The 21,283-nt window shown below is 41.4% G+C and overlaps 1 protein-coding gene and 1 long non-coding RNA gene across 2 annotated transcripts in view; one reads left to right on the forward strand and one right to left on the reverse strand.

Annotated features, from left to right (window-relative positions):
* The window catches only part of dagla (diacylglycerol lipase, alpha), a 43,396-nt gene extending 23,714 nt beyond the window's left edge, over positions 1–19,682 (forward strand). Inside the window, exons 10-20 of the mRNA XM_079498057.1 lie at positions 364–514; positions 2,764–2,847; positions 3,143–3,220; positions 4,537–4,617; positions 4,945–5,087; positions 6,615–6,683; positions 6,783–6,855; positions 6,971–7,176; positions 7,593–7,719; positions 13,205–13,371; positions 14,120–19,682. Of these exons, the coding sequence (XP_079354183.1) occupies positions 364–514; positions 2,764–2,847; positions 3,143–3,220; positions 4,537–4,617; positions 4,945–5,087; positions 6,615–6,683; positions 6,783–6,855; positions 6,971–7,176; positions 7,593–7,719; positions 13,205–13,371; positions 14,120–15,215 (2,275 nt within the window). The 3' untranslated portion in view covers positions 15,216–19,682. The remainder of the gene's footprint in view (positions 1–363; positions 515–2,763; positions 2,848–3,142; positions 3,221–4,536; positions 4,618–4,944; positions 5,088–6,614; positions 6,684–6,782; positions 6,856–6,970; positions 7,177–7,592; positions 7,720–13,204; positions 13,372–14,119) is intronic.
* LOC306921024 lies at positions 10,251–11,523 on the reverse strand. The gene is made up of 2 exons (XR_013789723.1): positions 10,393–11,523; positions 10,251–10,297 (listed from the first exon to the last, which is right to left on the reverse strand). It is a non-coding gene; the product is annotated as an uncharacterized lncRNA (long non-coding RNA).
* Positions 19,683–21,283: the final 1,601 nt, after the last annotated feature.

Consider the following 21,283-nt stretch of genomic DNA (forward strand, 5'->3'; position numbering starts at 1 on the left):
CTTTTGAGCTCTAACTGACCGCTAAGTGGGAATCCACTGAGACAATACCACTTTACCCACACCCACAGAATGAAACACTCTTGTTGGGCAGATTGCCAGCTTAATGGGACTGCATTAGGCCAGATTCAAATGGCCAACCTGCATGCTCACAGCGTTGTTAGCTTGTAGTCTCACAGCGTTGTGAGCTTGTAGTCCTGCTATTTTCGGTGCACGACGGAGCATACATTGTCATCTTGTGTCTTTCTGCCCTACTCATTCCCTCTTACTGACCTTCTGCGTCCTTTTTTTAGTCTACACTTCCATCTCGAGTGTCCTACTTTCCTCAAATAACCTCTGCCATGTCTCTGCATTTCCCTCACCTAGCTGCACGTCGGTGTCTGGTTCTCGCTTGTCTCAGACCGTGACAGTAGAGGAAGACAACTGTTGTGGTTGTAATGTCCTGGCTATCCGCAGGCACTTCCTGGACAGGGATCTCAAGCAGGTTCACATTGTCTACACTTCCTGCCACGATGCCGTAAGTAACCCAGCAGTCGCAGCTCATAACAAGGAATAACAAGGCGGGAAGCAGGGTGTTGGGCCCATGACACGATGTCGGGGATAGTAATTTTCACCTTAAATTGGAACGGATGCTGGTTGTGACACGAAATAGCTATTTTTGTCATTGCTATGTATTGGGTGCATCCCAGAGTTTTAGCAGTCTACTGGAAAACCACAAATCTAGAATGAACTCTGGATTGATGATGCCATTGCCACCACTGTGAATAGTTCATTAATGTTCCATTGTGAATGTTATTCATTATTACATTATTCAAACACTTTTTACACTCATATTTAAATTCAGTGCTTTTTGTTTTTAAATTATTTGATTCAGATCATAGCTAAACTTGCTTGCTTTGGCAAGTGTCAGAAGCATAACAAAACAATTTAAAATAAATAAATGGGGAAGCATGTAGAGTTGAAGGGGGTAAACAAAGCTATCTCACATTTCAAATTACCAAACCACTAATGTTCATTTGCTGCTAGAAAGTAATATACAATTATACATACCAATCTTTTTTAAACGGATAGCAGCAATATGATCGTGTTAAATGATGCATAACCTTCTTCTAACATTGGTTTCATTGGGTAATGTTTTACAAAATGCTTTTCTGAAATACGGTCTCATCATAACCTCATGCTGTTCTTCTACAGTAGTGTCAGTCTGTGCCTTGTAGTAAGTAGCCTTGCCAAGCCTAGCCTTGCCAGCTATTACATTATACACATCAGAGTGTAAAACCCAGAATGATGCCACACATGATCAATTTATAAGAACTACTTTTATTCACAATTCACATTTAGCATTACTGTTTGCACAGTCCACAAAACATCCAATTAGCTGTTGCTGAAGCTTGATTATGGATCCTGCCGCAAAAGAACGGTCTTGAGTGACAGGCTTTAACAGAATAGCGTTGTTACTTTGGAACTTGGAAATGACATTACACAAGCTTCAGTTTTTAACGTGCATTCGTTTTAATAGTTATATTAGTTTGTATTTTAACGCGATTTAACTCTTGGAATATTTCAATAACATGCTAAGGTAGCCTACCTCATATGTTTATTCAGAATTTGAGCCACGGACCACCATTTGATGGGATTTAGCCTCTCAGACCCCAAATGTACAATTTTGACCACAATTCCATGCTGTATTGATGTGGTAGCCTACTATACCATAGGAGAGAGACAAACCTTGATCAATAATAACACTCTTGAGTGAAAGATAAGGGTCCATTTGGTTACCAACTCTCCATCATTTAGCTGGGGACCACCTGAAACCCAAGGACCACTGGTTGAAAACCACTGGTATGGATGGATAGATAGAATGAAACAATCTTTGTAATGAATTAACGTGCTAAGGTGTACTTCATATTTTCATGGATGGATCCGATTTATGGATGGATGGATGGATAGATAACATGCTGAAGTACATAGATAGATAGATAGATAGATAGATAGATAGATAGATAAGATCATCTTTTTTGCAGCTATTTGTTATTCAATGGAATGCATAGAGCTGGGTCACTATAATGGCCTTGGGTCAATCATCGTCATGCTAATGTGCCTACTAGAAATCACTTTGGCGTTTCCATTCGCGTTAATGCCCGAACAACTCTACTGTTATGTTAAAAATGGATCGCTTGTGTAATGTCATTCATACGAGGGCCTCGCGTTAAAATACAAACTTACAAAGTAACAACTATATTCTGTTAAAAACGCATTCAAATACGAAGTAACAACGCTATTCTGTTAAACGCATCACGCTTGTGGCTTTAACAGCGGTGCCTGCCTGCTGGCTGACAGCCCGTCACTCAAGACGGCCGTGGGCCTGCCTCTAAGTGCAAAGGCTGCGCCTCCTTGTTCTTTTGCGGCAGGATCCATAATCAAGCGTTGCTGAAGTCACTCGAATAGTTTCCGAATCACATGTACTATTTCTATTTTTGAATTTCCATAGCAGCTAACACTTGTGCCACACAATGACTATAATTTGTAAATCAGATGTTTCTTAGTCAGTTTCCATCCATAAACCCAGAGCATACAGTGTGCCAGAGTTCTAGTGAATGTGGACTGTGCCCAACAGAGAAAAGTGTGTAGACAAAGTCCTTCTTTGTCAAGTCTGGGTGCGAGGTGTTTGAATCCCTTGTTACAGCTCAATCTAGAATATAAGTTTCTACTGTCATTCTCTGACTTCTTCCCCATATCTTTCTGCCTGTCTGTGTACTTCTTAAGGTTTACGAGACACCATTTTTTGTGGCAGTTGACCATGGCAAAAAGAAAGTCGTTCTCAGTATCAGAGGAACCCTGTCACCTAAGGTGAGATGCAGCTGTTCGTGTTCTTCTCATAGTAAGTGTAGTAGTCACTTATTTGTAGTCTCATTCTAGTGCCTTTTGTGAGAGTAATCAAAGGCCTCAAGGTTTGACACGAAATCCGGTCCATAAACTCCCACATGCTCATCACATGTTTCAGAAAACAGTTGATCTTTTTGGTTTGTGTTTTCATTTGTGTTCTTTCTACATGCCCATGTATTGACAAATATCACACAGTGGCCATTATGCCAGTTGTATGACATGACAGAATGGCACGTTTAACCTGTCCTCTATGTGTCAGGATGCCCTGACTGATCTGACAGGGGACTCTGAGCGTCTGCCAGTGGAGGAGCAACATGGGAACTGGTTGGGCCACAAGGTTAGATTCAGTCTGCTTTACTAAACCGTATACGTTCATCTGGACGTACTTGACCGTGTGCTTTCTGCTCTCCCTTCATAACTAATGGCATCCAAGGGCCTGAGAGGTCGTTTCACCTCTTAAAAGTAGAATAATGAATGAGCTTATTCAAAGTCTGCATGAAAGTCGGCATTATGGGCAATTTTGTCTTCCTTGTGGGTGTGGTTGGAACTTGACGCAGAGATGGACTTGATTTGATTGATATGCAGTACTTATAACAGACTTATGACATACAGTAGCACAAACACTTAATAAAACAAACGATTCAATCAACTTTCTTACCCTTGGAAAGGAATTTGATTATACAAAATGGTATTCTGTCAAGGAGACAAACGGCACATATTCCATTACATATATCATTATCAATCGACAAACCATTTATTTTGCAAGGTTTGGAGTTGGCACATATTACCATCCTCTTCAGAATGTATCAATTCCAGGAACCTGGACATTAACCAAGTCATTTTTGGAAAGGAAAATAAGGTTTCTTGGGACTGCCAACCCAGGAGGCAGGAGGTGCTGTGGGATTACTGTAAAACATATTTAATTGCCTGGAATTGTATTGGTACTCTTCTAAGGGCAATCTGAGTTTCCTGCGCCATTTACTTGGAAAACTGTAAAATGATGGAGAATATACAGAAAGGTAATTTTTTTTTACAGTTAACTGGTAGGGATGTAGGGATGTACCGATTTATCAGCCAATACTCGCCTTGTTGACTGCCATCGGTCACTGACTTTTTAGTCTATAGCAATGATCACTATCAGAATATAGAGCTATTTTATTTTAACGATATCACTTACACCACCTGTGCCCCGATGCTCTTAGCTGAGTGTCCTGCTTGGGGTCCGGAGCGTTTACTTTGAAAAAAATAGTGTTCAAAGCAGGCCCGAGTCGCCTGAATACCGCAGCTAGAAATAATGGAATAGGACCCCGGTTCTATTTTGTGGGTTTTATTATCTGAACTGGGGCCATGATTAAGAGGGACGGCCGGGGGCATTCGTATTGCGCTGCTAGAGTTGAAATTCTTGGACCGGCGCATGACGGACAAAAGCGAAAGCATTTGCCAACATTGGTGTTGGATCTGTCCAGAATTTCCAAGTCTGTGCATCCCTAGTAACTGGCCTATACGTTCCTATTATCCCATGACACATGAATACACTTAAAGTTCTGAAACACCAGCATTTTTACTTCATGAGGACTTCATGAGGAGATTAATTTGACTGTCTTCCTGTCCCATTCTTTCTCCTTCTCCCCACTACCCTTCTTCCACTCTCAGGGGATGGTTAAATCAGCAGAATACATTAAGAAGAGACTGGAACAGGAAATGATATTGTCACAAGCCTTTGGAAGAGATTTGGTACATCAATTCACTGATCTGAATAATGAACAATGTCTGGTATTGGATGTATTGGTAGCTATGGATCTAATATGTCCTGTTATGTTATATTTTAACCAGCAATTATCAGGCTAGTAGGAACCTAGCCTGGTACCTTTTTATCATTGTTATAACAATTAGGGGGTTAGTTAGGGTTTAGTACAATTGTGCATGGATTTAATGTCTGTCTGTCTGTCTGTCTGTCTGTCTGTCTGTCTGTCTGTGTGTCTGTGTGTCTCTCTCTCTCTCTCTCTCTCTCTCTCTCTCTCTCTCTCTCTCTCTCTCTCTCTCTCTCTCTCTCTCTCTCAGGGTAAGGGCACCATGCACTATGGGCTGGTGATAGTAGGGCATTCCCTTGGTGCAGGCACTGCTGCTATCCTCTCCTTTCTGCTGAGACCTCAGTACCCAACACTTCATTGCTACTCCTACTCCCCACCTGGTGGCCTGCTCAGGTGAGTGCATACTGCATCTATATCTGTGTGTGTTCTATGCAATGGAAAAAGGAACATCATTGCATTGGGAAAATGCCACATAAGCCTGAACAGGGTGACCTCTTGCATAAATGTTCAATATATTTTCTTTTCTACAACAACAACGTTTCGCCCCTCCAGGCTTTCTCAACACTTGAGAACACCTGGCGGGGCGAAACATTGTTGTAACTTGTTATAGGTTGAAATAAAAAGGACGGGGAGCATAATTATATCGTGTGCGGACATTCCACTTTTTTCTTCATTTAATTCACAAAGGATAACACCAGATTATGAGTTAAGACCTGTGGTGTAGTCTACCGTTATTAACTTCAATATTGTTATTGAAGGTTTTTTTTAATATATCGTCTGCTATATATCGTCTGCTAATCATTTCGTCTATTGACCATGTGTGAGCGTATAGCCTGTACGTGCGCATGTCATGCAGGGAATAATTTTGGTATACCGTCAGCACCGGTTAACGGTCACGCGGGCCGCGCGTTTAGGGTAAACGCGCGGCCCGCGCGTGTGTTTTTTTAAATAGGACTGGACCTAAATTCTACGCACGCGTTTAGAGTAAACGCGCATGTTTTGTGCGCGAAAAGCCTGGTGTAGCGTGGCCGTAAGACGTTCAGTAATATAATCAATAATTTCCTCAATGAAACGGCTTCTAATACCAGCATGTCCATCTGCAGAGTTTTTAAAAATCTAATTACGCAATGCACTTCATTCATTAGCATGGGTGACTCAAAACTGCAGAGTGAAGGAAAGGAAACTGACCTTTAATTCAACAACAAGGGATCTCACCAGAGTCCTTGATGTTTAATGCCAGAAAGAAGCCAAGAATTAAAAACAAAAAAACAAATTGAAACCATTCGCTGTCTCTCTCAGGAAAATATATCATTCCCCTCTAGCACTCCAACAGGTACTTTTGTTGACTTTGTCTTTACATAATTGGGTACATTAGTCCCAAAATACCAAATATTTTCCATTTGCTTTCCTTAATCCTTGCTAATTCTTCAATTATCCAGAATTGCACTTTTAGTAGAATCGTTTCTCAGGCGGGTGGGAAGCCATCAGAAGGAATCAATCACAACTGATTGGTCTGTAGGGAATGGAACTGGGAGGGATAGCGTGTTCCTCCACACACGATATGTCCTCTCGTGAAACTCCTTACTATCAGGTGAAAAGAAGCAGCTGGTGGACTCCATTTGTATCGGAGGTGACATGTGGTTCAATACACCCTCCCCAAGACCAACAGTAGCTGTTGGCAGTGATACGAATTATATACATGTAGGGAATTGGCATAACTAAATTTGGGATAAAAATGAATGAAAACAAGTCTGATGGACTTTGTTGTTCATCACTATTTGCTAGTGACTTTATGAAATCTGTATTAATTTAGTTTTGATTTCATTGAAGAAATATATGTTTCAAGATTTGATATATTCCCACTGTTTATCACCACCCTCTGCCTAAAAATGACATCACGTTTCCTATCCTTTTCACCAGTGAGGATGCTATGGAGTATTCCAAAGACTTTGTCAGCTCTGTGGTGTTGGGGAAAGACCTGGTCCCAAGGTACGGTTCAGTTGTGTCTTCTCAACCTCTCTACGGTATGTTTCATTGTTGTCGACAAACTAACAGCGACAAACTATCATTTCTCCTGATCTCTCATAGGATTGGCCTCTCACAACTGGAGGGTTTTCGACGCCACCTGCTGGAAGTCCTGCAGAAGAGTAACAAGCCAAAGGTGACTTTGCTTTCAAGTGCAGTTCTAGTAACAAGCTGCCATATAGGCCATGTACTTGTGTCATCATGCAATGCAATGTATAAAACACACAAAGACATGACTTCCTCTGTAACAGTGGAGGATCATTGCTGGGGGCACCAAGTGCATTCCAAAGTCAGAGCTTCCTGTCGAGGATGATCCCCAGACCCAGCCGACGGCACCCCCCAGCACCCGACTGTGGCTCCACCCCAGTGACCTCAGCATTGCCCTGTCAGCTTCAACCCCTCTCTTCCCCCCAGGCAAGATCATCCATGTGGTGCACAACCACCCAGAAGAGACATGGTGAGAGGGACAAGTTGCTGTCATTATGAGGTGTATACCAGCATATGTGTACCTTGTGTTCAGGTGATATGAATGTAATTAAGAAAAATGGATGTAAGACGTCAAACTAAACCTCTGGCCACAAACACTTTTGTAAACCCACCCAGGCATTCTGGCCTCTCTCCAGCTATGTGAGGTTGATCACATGTCATTAGTTGTTTGGGTAGTAAACCAATGCTTATGATCTAATAATCACTGAAAAGAGCCAAGCTGGCTTGTAATTTTCAAACCCACGCCGCTATCTGGTGGCCAAATATCGTATTTTGGAAGTGGCTTGGCTTTCTTAATGCTACAGTGATGGTGTTACAGGCCCTTGTGGTTTAAAAAATATGTGAAAGTGACACATTACAAATATAAATGTTTTGATCTCTCTCTAGCTGTGGCCAGGAGGAGCCCAACTACTCGGCTCTATGGGGGGACAACAAGGCCTTTGACGAGGTCATCATATCACCTGCCATGCTCAATGAACATATGCCTCACATGGTGTTGGAGGGTCTTAACAAGGTATGTGGATATATCTTTATGCATGAGCAAAGACATGGTTGTTTCTACTATAAAACATATTAATACACTGAAGAAATGAGTGAAATAAATTCTGTGTCTTGTTAAATTAAAATAATGCATAATTGTTTGGACGTATAGTCGTATACGTGTTCAGGTTGGTGGGTCTAAACTTTATTTACTGTATATTTGTCAGTAATAAATTGGTCTCTGACACTAATATTTCTTATGCCTTTATTAACTTGTTCTTAAAGGGAAATACCACAATTTAAGAATTCACAACTGTTATTCCTTTGATACTGATATTATGTTTTTTTTAAAGAAACATTACTCTCTGCTAAGGGTAGAAGCCAACAATTTAGTGTCATTGGGTACCAAAATGCACCACTTCACTCCATGCTGTGGTTCATATTTGGTTCTGATAAGATGTTGTGCATAGTCAAGACATTGTTCTGTAATTTGCAACAGTACCCAGCAGTGACCCTCAGTAGTTTAAAGCCATTGTATTATATTTTCTTTTCACAAAGCCACATTCAACACTACATACACATAGAATAAATGTCCAGCTGATGGCACTGTTGTGAGGAAAATCACCCCAGAGATGCAAATTTAACCTTATTTAGTACATGGGAAACCTATTTGAATTAAACAAATGGTATGTCCTTTCAAAAATGATTTCTTTCCTGCAAGCTGTCATATTAATCTACACTTTTGATGTTGTGTTCATGCATGTGGCCCAGTCATTGGAGCCTATCTTCCAACTAACCACTCGTGTTTCTCTTCATGTTGGTCCAGTGGCTAAGCATGGGGGATGTTCACTCCTGGTGGGAGTCGTGGGATTCTCTCATCTATGAGCGTATGAGTCACGGCCAAGTCTACATAAACACATACTGTTCACCATGAACAAGACCAGGCAGTATAGATGTGTGTATGCATGTGATGCTCTGTCCAGGTTGCACCAAGGTTTCTCTATTAATGTGCCAAGGTTTCTGTGTATGTTCTGTGTGTCACTACAAGCCAGGGTCTTGCACCATGGTTTGTGTAGAGAAGGATTACTATGTAAACATGTCTGTGGTGTGTGGTGTGTGTGTGTGTGTGTGTGAGAGAGAGAGACGGTGTGTGTGTGTGTGTGTGTGTGTGTGTGGTGTTGGCTGTCGTGTGACAACTCTGGTGTCTTTACAGGTGCTGGAACCATTTTGCCTCTTGTCTGAGCAAGCATACTCGGTGGAGACGGTGGACATGGAGGTCGAGCAGCCAACACGCACCGTCACCATGCTCCTAACCCCAGATTTACCCTCTAGCACTGTCCTCTCTGTCCCACACAAAGACTCTTCCACACCTCCATCATCTCTTTCAGAGATCCCCGCTGTCCCTTTAACCGCCGCCGCTTGCTCTCCTCTTCCTGCAGGTGTTGGGTCTGTTCCTCCTCTGTCAGGGGACACCTCTGTCTCTGAGCACGGCTTGGAGTCTACCGCGTCTCTTTCTAACATTCCGTCTAATCCCTCAGGAGCCATCTCAGTTGAGCCTGATTCAGATAGTCCACTCCATGTCCAGTTAGACAACACCAGCTGTCCTCCTTGTGTAGAGATTGTGGCTGGCTATTCTCGGTCTGACGGCATATCTAAGGAGTCTACCTCTCTGTGAAGCACCTCTCCTCCTCTCCAGAGAGATCTGCTCTGCCATGTATTCCCGTCTGTGGCACAATACCTCATGGCCGTTAAGCGTAATTTATGCTTAGTTGCTCGACAGTGTTTCGTGCTGGAATGACAGACCTAGAAGTATCGTTGTGAGCTTATAGACTGGCTATTTAAGACCTGCGACACCGACGTGCGACAAAGTTTGAATTTTGCTGTAGACGTTACCTCCTGTTCTCAGGCTGCCCGGCCCCGTAGCTCCTCGTGATGCTTCTATCCCCCGTGCACTACACAGCCAAGTCCTCAGTGTTAATTGATCCATTTGTAACTCTGTGTGTGTACAAATGGAACCAAATGGACCCTTACAGGTCCATTTGGTTCTATTTGTTCACTCCCAGAGTTAAATTAACGCTAAGGATTTTACTGTCTACCCCTTCATTTAGCACTTCCCCATGTCTGATAGACAAGTAACTCCACAGAGTAGAAAGATAAAGAGAACCAACGGTTCCCTTGCCTCAACCGTTGCATGTGGTTGACAATCATACTGTCAAAATAACTGGCAAATCATTTTACTCTTTCAAGTTTAAATTGACTTGTTTTTATGACACCGATTAGTAACACATGACACCAGTGGCCCTCTTTTCTACTCTGAGATACATAACCCACTAGTCCCTATCAGTCCAGACACACCTGGACCCTTCCTTGTCTCTGAAGAGATGAATTGTTTACGACAGTGTTTAGGGTTATACATACCATTACCACACCCTCCTGGGAATAATATAATACAGATATATTCCATGCCTTGTACTTTGAACACACTGAACTCAACTCACTCATTTTAGTCGCTCTTAGTCATTTGTTTGTACACACACGTGACAGTGAACCTTCAATAGCTTTAACACGTCCTGATATAGTCTACATGTTATTTCTTTACGTCCTGATATAGTCTACATGTTATTTCTTTACGTCCTGATATAGTCTACATGTTGTTTCTTTACGTCCTGATATAGTCTACATGTTATTTCTTTTCAGCGTTAAAAACAAAAATCTTTTGATTAACCAGTCTTTGAAACCCTGGCTTCCGTCTGTTTCCCTCCAAATGCAGATTAAGGTCAAGCACTCCAGCATGCATGCACTCGCTACACGTGTTACTGGAGCTAACGCTATCTTCTTTTCTTTATTTTTGAGGTTTCCATGACAACTGCATTTCTTCCACACTAACTCTTCCCTCTTCATTCCTGGCTGGGTTGTCTCTGGGTTCCTATTGACCAACTCTCTTTGTGCTACTCCTAAAAAAAATCTTTGCTCTTTCTCTCCACTTTTTATCAGCATGATTTTTTTTGCCCTTAAAGAAGCCAGAAAAGTTGTATTCATTCCTAACTCGGCAGCAGATAGAGGCACACTAATGCTTCATTTATGCTCCAGCGAGCAACACGCATGTTACTATAAAACTTGTCTTTTAGGGGTCTTCAAATATACAAATATAAATCGTATGTTTTTTCAGTATTGTCTGTCTTTGCAGATTAGCCAGTCTGTCGTATCCTCATTATGTATAGACAATTTATCAAATGATACAGAGCCTAGGCAATTTTTAAAAGAAAATGGATAAACTAATGTATCAGCTAGGTGGCTATTTATGCTTTTCGTCATACAACGAAGTATATAGGCCTTCAGTAAGGGAGGTGAAGAGGTTCCATGGCATTGTGTTTGCTGAGAACAACGATGGTACAGTATATCAGCTGATAAAGGACGTAACCTTTTACTGTCTATTTGACAGCAGCCATTTCTGGGTGGGATGTGGGGTCACAGTATGTCGTCTCATTCCCCCCCATTTTAATTGCATGGCTGTTATTGGCCCCTCATCTTATTGGGAATGTGGTTTGATATTGACCAGGCCTTCTCTACCGTTTCATCTGATTCTGCATGTTGTGGTGTGATCACCATGTTTTCTTTCTCATCCTTTTCAGTCTTTTCCATCTCAAACACATAACACTGTTAATTGTACCCATGTTATCCTTTTAAACAACATTGCTCTTTTTTTTTATTACCATCATAGAATATGCCATTTTGCAGTTATTTCTGTTCCATTGTAATAACAATGTTTTTTTTTTGCATTTCTATTTATATCATTGTATTTCCAGCATGTATTAACTCATTAAAGATGAGCAACTGTATGTAACTGTGTGTTGATGTGGTTTGCTATCTGTGTTTGCAGTGTTCAATTTATTTAACATAATAGACAACAGAGTTCATATTTCTCTTGGGTTAGGATTTTAGTGATCATTTTGAAGTTACATAACATGTTTTCACTCACCGTTCTTTATCAAAGGTCTTGCTTGCATGAATCCCACTGGAACATCTATGACTCCTTTGTGGGTGTTGAATGTCAGAGTAGTTATTTTACTTTATTGTACTTTAATATATTCAAGCTACATCTTGATCTTGGTACTCGCAGTAGTGCTTCTGTACAGTAAAATATAATGATCAAATGATCATTCCAGATTTAGGTTTCAATGTAGTATGTCCTGGGCCTGGCAAATTGTATTAACATGCAGTATAACCAGCCGTTGGTGGATTTTGTCCATCTGTCTGTCTTGCGTTTTATTGTTACTTAACCCATACATGACACGATTGAAGTTTCACAATCATCACTGTGTGTTGATGTTCAAGCATTCTCAACTAATATTGGGAGGGTTATACTTTTTTTTTCTCTCCCAAGTCGGTGCCACTTCCTGTATGTGTACTCCATTCCCTGTGTTTTTCATCCCACTGTTAACCTGAGGAGGGTTACCTCGTCACATCAACCACATACACCTGCTCCTTCCTTTCACCTTATTGGTGGTCTCGTCACATCAACCACATACCTGCTCCTTCCTTTCACCTTATTGTGAGGAGTTTCACAGGGAGAGTACAATATACTGTAATGGTACCCTGGCCATACAGTAGGAGTCGCTTGTGCAGCAACAAGGAGACAATCCCCTGCCGGCTTCCCACCCGTAAACACACGTACACACAAAAAAGAGATTTAATCAATTTTAGATATACACGCACATTGCTGATTGAATGCATTAAAGGTTATTTGAAATTGGCATTTTGTTTTTATTAGCAGTACTTAGTTTAGACAGTTTTTGGTTTAGACTAGTCATTGGTAAGACCAGTCATTAGTCCTACAACTACAACCTATCTCAAACACTCACCCTAAACCTAACCTCCCACGGGGCAGCACACCTAAACCTAACCTTAACGCATGTCTAACCAATGACTAGTCTAAACTAGTCTACTAAGTATGCACCCCAAATGATCATCCTGATTATTCTTTGCTTAATATTGCAATAAGGATTATTGGTCAAGATTATGGGTGATTTCCTTTTTTGTGAGAACATATTTGATAGTTTTCTTCATGGCCTTGTTGCCATATTATGTTATGTAATGGCCTTTTATTGTCTTGGCTACCATGATGGGTGAGAAGATGGGTTGTACAAGTTGATGGTGAAACAGCTGACCAATTAAGGTGTTTGAATTTATTGCTGTTTTTCACAATTGCATATTAAATCACCATTTTGATTACATGCGATTAAGCATAGTTATGACCGCACACAAATATAGAATTCTAATCTTCAAGAATTGGGTGAGCGCTGTGATTTTTCTTTCAGAATTTGCCTTCTACTCCTTGCTGATCTCCACATTAAACATTTATTTCTTCAATATTCTCACTATATCTCCCACTATTCACTTTTCTCTCTTAATTAGCATTTTTTTCTTCACTCCTTTTTGAAAGCAATGAGTTCACCAGGCAAGCATGTATGCTGCTACTGACAGTACTATTTTCCACTGTGTGTCTTTGAATGTTATAGGTGCTAGAGAACTTCAACAAAGGGAAAACTGCTTTGCTTTCGGCAGCCAAGATCATGGTGAGCCCCACTGAGGTGGACTTGAATCCAGAGACCATCTTTATTGGTGCAACAACAAACTCTCAGCAGCCCACGCCTACCACCCACCATCGCAGGAACAGCAGCGTTCGGTTAGTACACACAACAACACGTGAGTGGTTGCCGAACCCTGCAGGCAGCTTGAAGTCAAACAGATCAAATCAGAACATACACACACATTAATTTACCCCTCCGCATAATTTGGGAGACGAGACAAATCTTCCATTAGTTATTGAGTAAAGTAAAAAGCATGGAAAAGCAAAAAGAATATACTGTAGCATTTTTAAAGCCATATTTTCATTATCTGAAAACATAAAAGCCCGATAGCATCACAGTAAGCATAGCATGAGATCATTAACACTTTATCTCTGTCCCTCTTTCATGCACGCACACATGCACGTCTGGCTACAGAGCAGTTTCATCGTATGGTAGTATCCAGTTCCCTCCTCGTCCTCTCTGGTTTAGCCCCTGTCGAACACCAGCGTAGCCTTCAGAATGTAACCGCTCCTGTATTAAACACTAAGCAAGTATAAGCACTAGTATGTATGATCCTGGCCCTTCCTCACTTATCTCTTTCCTTACTTCTACCTATTATTACACTTCCCCGTGGTTCCAATATCCAATGCTCTATTCCCTGTGAATGTGCTCCTTGATCAACCACACGTGAACCCTAGCGTCCCTAATATGGGGCAAACGTTTGGTGAAAATAGCAGATCTACAAACTCAACGCATCGCAATGCAACACGGGAGCTTGTAGATGAGCTATTTTACTCTAAACTACACCTCTCCCTTTCTCCTCTACCCCTCTCCCATTGTGTTCTTTCCTCTCCTTTCCACTAGTTCTACACATTCAGAGTTATCTCTAGAAGGTTTCCTTGAGTGCCCTCCTCCCCCAGTGCCCGTGCTGCTGCGGGGGGCACGGGAGCGTCTGACCGTGGAGCTGGGGGACCGCAAAGCTCCATTAGCTGTCATGGAGAATCTCTCCGATGCTGAATCCCTCTACAGTCTGGAGTCTCGACGCTCCTCCGCTGCACTAAAGGGTTCACCCATGCTGGGTTGCCTTCACTTCTCTTTGGACGCACCCATTCCCGAGGAGAACCCGTCTCTCAGCTCTCGCACTGAACTGCTGGCTGCTGACTGCCTGTGCCAGGCCACTCCAGAGCACCTGAGAGAACCCGGGGCCTACTTCTCACCACTGGAATGCGAATCCCCTGATTATCCCATGTGTCTCTCTCCCACCCCGCCTAGCCACAGTGGAAACCATTCTCCAACTCCGTTGAGCCAGAGCGTCTTGACTCGGCCTGCACAGCCTCACACTGATCTGAAAATTCTTCCCGATGATGAGCTTCAGCAGATGCCTGCTGTTTATAGCCCAGGGACCACCCCTAATGCACCTCTCAGCCCGCAAACTGGTGCTAGGCTGGCGGAGGGAACGGAGGAGTGGGGAGAAGCGACAGAGACAGCAGGGAAACGGTCAAGGGTGGAAACGGAGTCAGCAGCCTCTGTGCCTCCGCCCCAGCTGTCCAACGGCAACCCCAGCCAGGCGGTACTGGAGTTTGCCCAGTACCTGGACTCTCTATTTAGGCTGGACAGCAGCAGCTCGCCACCACTGGACCTGTCCGACGGGGAGTCCGAGTCAGGGCGAGGGTCCTTCGGTCAGGGTGAGGGTTTAGGGGAGGGACAGCAGATTGATGACAAACAGCTTCTGGCCAGAGCAACACTGGAGCCTAACCTGGTCCCTAAGCCCCCACGTACTTTTGCTGGATCTGCAGACCCCTCCTCCGGCATCTCCTTGTCACCCTCCTACCCTCTGTCATCCTCTGGGGAGATCAACGACCTGTCCCCTGCCGACGGTGGTCCTCCGGCCGCACACCCGCTACGAACATGTAGCCCCTGTCACTGTCCTGAAGAAAACACACTATCATCTATGGTGTAATAACACTAGAGCCCGACCGATGTATCGGTCTGGCCCATATATCGGCCATTATTTTTTTGTTTTTTATTTTTTCAAAAATAGCACATCTGCAAGGTCACAACTAGGGATGGGTACCAAAATGTGGTTCCAAGTAGGAACCGAATAACAAATGGTGAGTACCGGGTACCCATACAAATAATTCCATTTCGTTTCTGCATATCGGTTCCTAAACGAACAGTCACACAGTATTTATTTATTTAACAGCAAAATGCATAAAGGGCTCAGACAGGCTTTTATATTTGTTATTGTCAGTAGTAGTAAGAGAAGTACAACACTACTGCCCTAGGTAAATACAGAATAGATATATAAAAACAATAATGTCCAGCTCACTGTATTATCCACATGGCTCAACTGTTGAATAAAGGAGAGGATGTTATTCTATTTGTTACATGTGTTAAATTGACTAAGGCTTAAAAGAATAAAGCTTTTTGTTAAATATACACTTGAGTTATTTTATACCATTTTGGAATCAAAATAGGGAGTCTTTAGGAACCAGAATCGATAAGCAGAACCGGAATCGGACACAAAAGTCCTATACGATACCCATCCCTAGTCAACGCATCAGAGCTCGTAGTTTGTCAAATAGAAATTTAATCTAACCAAGTTTTTCAAATTGATGAAAACAACATTGATCAACACATCGGTAATCGTAGACTGTACCAAATATATGGCATCGGTCGGGCTCTAAATAACACCCACCCAGCTATCCCAGTACCTCTCCTCTGCCATTACACTCCATATGCATCCATCCAATATTCTAAAACATATCACAGAACATGCATGCGAAGGAATGCAGTCTGCCATGCAGTAACACTCATCAGAGACAGCACTGACCTGAACGTGTGACCGAGATTGGGAAACTTTTTTTCCATCTCTCGGTCGTCCCAATTCAATGCTGTGAATAGCAATTTCACAAACTATTGTAATGACTGTAAAATATACCTCTGTCTGCATGCCAGGGGGCTGTGCTGCTTTTGGGGTGAATTATAACTTACTGTAGCTTCATGGTGTCATTCCAGAACAAACGCTATATCACTCCTAAGAGTGACACATCAGCATTACACGCCTTCACTGACATAGACTAATTTAAAGCGGGGAATAGATTAACTGAGCAGGGATTTGAAAACAAACTACTGTAGAAGAGGTTAGCATATAGGCACATCATCTTAGTATATGTACGTGTACACTTTTCTTTGCACCCTCAGAAGCTTCAGATTTATGTCCAGCTTTTATATCAGGAATGTGAAGACAGATAGTGAAGTGTCGGTCAGTCAGAGCGAGGAGGGTTCCTCAGGTCTATCAGGAATTGACTGTGTGGAAAGAAAGCTACACTGTAAAAAAAAATCCCTTTGTGTTAATTTAAGCCAGAGAGTGTACAAAAATGTAACCAAGTGGACTGAACCGGGATCCAGGCTCATATTACTCCATAATTTTGCTGCTAGTCACCTAAAGCCATCCTGTGAGTCATCAACAGTTATGTCACTGGTTAGGTTCTGACCGGGCACCCACTCCGGCGAGTCCTGATCCTAGCCAAATCATTTGCTTTCCCAGTAATATTTTACATGGGCCACTTGGTTACATTTTGTTCACTCTCTGGGTTAAATTAACATTAAAGATGTTACTGTGTGGTCTTTATCTGTGAGAATTCATGTGTCTTAAAATTGTGATTGTGGCAAAGTTATTATGGATGCCTCTGGAGGTTTTTCAGTCCATTTTTAGTGCATGAACAAGGTTATATTTTATTTTAAATAGGAACTGTCACTCCACCACCTGCATTTACATTTGGATAATCTCGCACATATCCAAATGCTTAATTCGCCCCCTTTTGCCAAAAAAGAAAAGAAAATCCTTTAATGTATTGCCAAATGTATTGATGAGATGTAATATTGTGTATGTATGTGAATATTGCTAAATTTAGATACAAATGCCAAGCTAAACTCACAGAGGGGAGTTTCCTCAGCCATACTAGACTGATTCCAGTGTGAGACTGCATTCTAAAGCATCACCACAAGAGGACACCACATATCCTGACCTTCCAACACTGCCATGGCTCTCATCTCCAACACTGGCTCCTCTCAAAGGGTTTGCACCTGTCCTATGCTTGAGACTGAATCCACATACAGTAATATCCTCAGTGTTAACATTGGAAGTGTAATGTATACACTTTCATACCACTTAAGCCCTATACTGTTTTCTTTTTAAACGGTTGAGATTTTCTGAAAATATCTGAACTTTTCTGAAAATGTCTGAAATTATTTGAAAAACTTCTATAATTTCATACCCAATATAGGGATGCCAAGGTGAAAGTGGTTAACACTGGAGATTTTGCTGTGCAGTAAGTACATTCTAACAGCTGTCCTGCTCTATTAACTACTGTATCTCTTAGCAATGTGCCCAGGCTGTTGCGGGTCAAGGCCTGCTTGTATTATGCATCTTAAGAGTAGGGCAGCTGAACTAGAATGAATCAAGTCATTTTATTTTCCATCAGGTCATATCAGGTTATGAATAAGCTGTAAAGAAGACCTACATAATCATTTGAGAACCTTGATAAATACAACATAGGCCCAAGACACTGGGCTGGACCAAACCCAATGTAATGAAGTAGGAGATCGTTTCTGTTGCCAAGGTGCTCTCTCTTAAATGTCATTTTGGACATCCAAGTCCTTGCTTCCCTTTAATCTCAATCACACTTGGGGTTGGACTCAATTAATACATGGGATTGCATACTAAGTGTACCCATTTTAAGTACTGTAAGTGGCATATACAGTTTTCTGCATCTGTTGGGGTTTAATAGTTGGCTCCAAATTTTAATTATTTATTACCATTAATGTTGTTATCACAATTATTGCTATATTTGATGGTGTCCTTATTACTCTTGAAAAAGATTGGTTTGATCTTAATGGGCTTTTTTCTGTTGGGAGATTGTTTTTCTTCTTTCTTTCTTTTTTAGAATTTAATATCTGTGGACTTTTTTCTATCCCAGTGAAGAAATACTGGAACTTGTGTCATTGCATGGCTACAAAATGCTCTGTTCTCAAAAAATGCCATTGTGGTGAGACATGCTCTCTAAAAAGGAAAGGCATTGACCTCTGGCACAATAGGCTACAGCCATTAGTCGAATGGGGTGTTTAGAAATGGGTGACCATAGAGATAAGTGGTAGTTCTTCTTGCTAGTCTTTGTACGATGGTGTCGCGTGTCAAAAACATGTTGAAGATGTGATGTGGATCTGCTATATTCCGCACACGACACCTTACAGCATAGTATAGCTCAAGCGTAAACGGCCATTAGGAGTAAAATAATGCTGGCACCCAGCTGTCTCTAAAGCAGCAGTTCCCAAACCTTTCAGCTCAAGATCCAAAATATACATTTGCTGTCTCCCCAGGAGTCCAGGACCAAAACTTACAAAAAAATGAATTAACCACTTAAGTAAGCCAGAGAGGCTTATTTGTCAGTATCGGCCTGAGAGCGGGAGTCTATCCCTATGGTCTATCCCTGTTTCACAATCACAATGCGCTATGACCCCTGGGGGATGGATTGCTGACATTTACCACATGACTTGCCGCATCCAAGCCGTGCTATGCTGAGTTGGCACTTGGCAGTGCCCGGGACCATACGACCATGGCCCTATTTAATTATGAAAATAGCCGAAGCTCACAAGGGTTGTGATGCGAGCTTGTAGATCTGCTATTTTCTCTATTTCTTAAAAGTTATTTTTTAATTTGTGAAATTGTTTCGATTTCTTTTTTAACATTTCTTAAATTCCTTTGAAAATTTAGATTTTTATATTTTTGAAAAGTTCAGAAAAGATTCTGAAATAATAGGCTATGTGTATATATATATTTGTAAAATATAGGAAATGTAAAAAAATATATTTACTTGTAACCAATCAAAATGGTTTTGTGACGCAAAAAGTGGTCCTGACCCATGGTTTGGGAAAAACTGCTCTAAAGACAGCGCTGAGTTAAGGTGTGTCCAAAACGAAGCACTGTCGAAGGAAGACACTACAGCACGTTTTCACCACGATGTGTACAGCACCATCTATGTGTAATTAATTATTTATGCAGATGTCTAAAGAAAAAGTAAAATACAATTCCATAGAATTATGTAGAAAACAGATGTATCACAATAATGAGGTCATGAATATATATTATAATCTATATAAATATCGACATGTAGAAAAATGAATGAAAAAAAATAAGCAAATCTATTTCTTATGAAAGCTCTATGGCAGATTATAAACCATTGTCAGAATTTGGTTTAACAGATATAGAAATTGGTCTGTATTGAAAGAGGAATAATTCAACTATGTCTTGTCCATGTTTATCTGGTTTGCTATCCTTCCTTTCCTGCCCCAGAATGAGAATGTATTTAACCCCTTACCCCTCACTGCCCTGCCTGTTATGGAATAAAGCAAAACCAACTAGACAATTTTGTATCTTCAGTCATAGTACTTTCTTAACCCAGATGTGACACATATCAATCTTGTTTTACTTATCTGGGCATAGTAGAGATTTGGTAATGCAACTCATGAGAATATTAAATATTCATGCCGAAACATTTTGTGAGAGAGTAGGCCTACTAGTTAGGTAAAGTTAGCTTAAGTTAGCAAATCTTCCAAAAAAATGCTTACCACTAGCTTTCTTCACAGATGTGTTCATAAAGGTGTCTACTATCACAGAAAAATGTGTTCCAACCCAACTCCCTTGGGAAATTTTGTGACAGCTGCTGAAAGTTGGGGTACCATTATCAATCAATATAAGGCAAAGAATTCCAAATTTCATTATACTTTAAGTAGCATGTGACATATCAAACTAGGGGGTTTTCATGATTCTGAATCCATTGCAAGAATTAGTTGTGCACAAAAAACACTCCTTTGCTTAAAAATACCCATAGACGTCATCACAAATGTGATGAGGTCAGCACATTTGGGCAAGTGGCTATGGCCGAATTTAGCCCAAGGAGTATTTGTGCAAAACTCATGCTTGGAATGGATTCAGCATCATGAAAACCCTAGTTTGACATGTCACATGCTACATAAAGTATAATGAAATTTGGAATTCTTTGCCTTATATTGGTTGATAATGGTAGCCACAAAGTTTCCCATGGGAGTTGGGTTGGAACAAGTTTTTCTGTGATAGTAGACACCTTTATGAACACATCTGTGAAGAAAGCTAGTGGTAAGCATTTTTTTTGCAGATTTGCCATACTTAAGCTAACTTTACCTAACTATACAGAGATACTTCTAACTATTGGAAACAATCCCCGATCAGGACTAGTAGAAGCTTGCGCATGCGAATATTGTATTCATAGGCGACCATTTCAAAACTCTGCTTGTGATTGGTTGTCCGTGGGGTAGGAAGCGCTGTGCCTGTGCTGTGTTCATTTGGACCGCACACAAGTGCCTATTACCTAACTCTATTTTACTCTAACCTAAACAACCGCAAGCACGGCCACGGGAGCAACGCATCCGACCCTCACCAACCTTAATCCGGTCGTTTTAACGCATCCCTCACCAACGTTAAGCAATCGCTCGATCGCATCCATGATCGCATCATGCAGGAAAGGGAAACTGTAAACAGCAACAAAGCTGTGCGTGGTTGAAAATGCATAGGTAAAGACAGTGACGTTTCGCGGCGACAAATCACAGGCGTAAATGGCACTTTCGCATATACAGTAACAGTACTCCGCGTAGGTCACAGTAGATGACTTGACCAGTAGGACCACCCACCCCGAACTGCGCACAAACTTGTGCGCGCACAAAAGAGTAATAACATTCAATTGTCTGTTTGTCTTTTTTCTTCTTCAAAATGTAAAAATATGAATTCATTATGATTTAGAAAATGGTCGGAAATCATGTAAAGTATACATGATTTGAATTTGAACATGCACAAACCACATAATCATTTAATATCGGATCGAAATTTACCCTTCAAATCAACTTCTTGTTTATCCCCAAAATGACTGGCTATCACTTTTTCTTTTTTGTTGTTGTAATTTGTAGCATTTATAGAAATATTGGGCCTTATAA

This window comes from Electrona antarctica (genome assembly GCF_951216825.1).
Source record: "Electrona antarctica genome assembly, chromosome: 3".
NCBI classification, from domain to species: domain Eukaryota; kingdom Metazoa; phylum Chordata; class Actinopteri; order Myctophiformes; family Myctophidae; genus Electrona; species Electrona antarctica.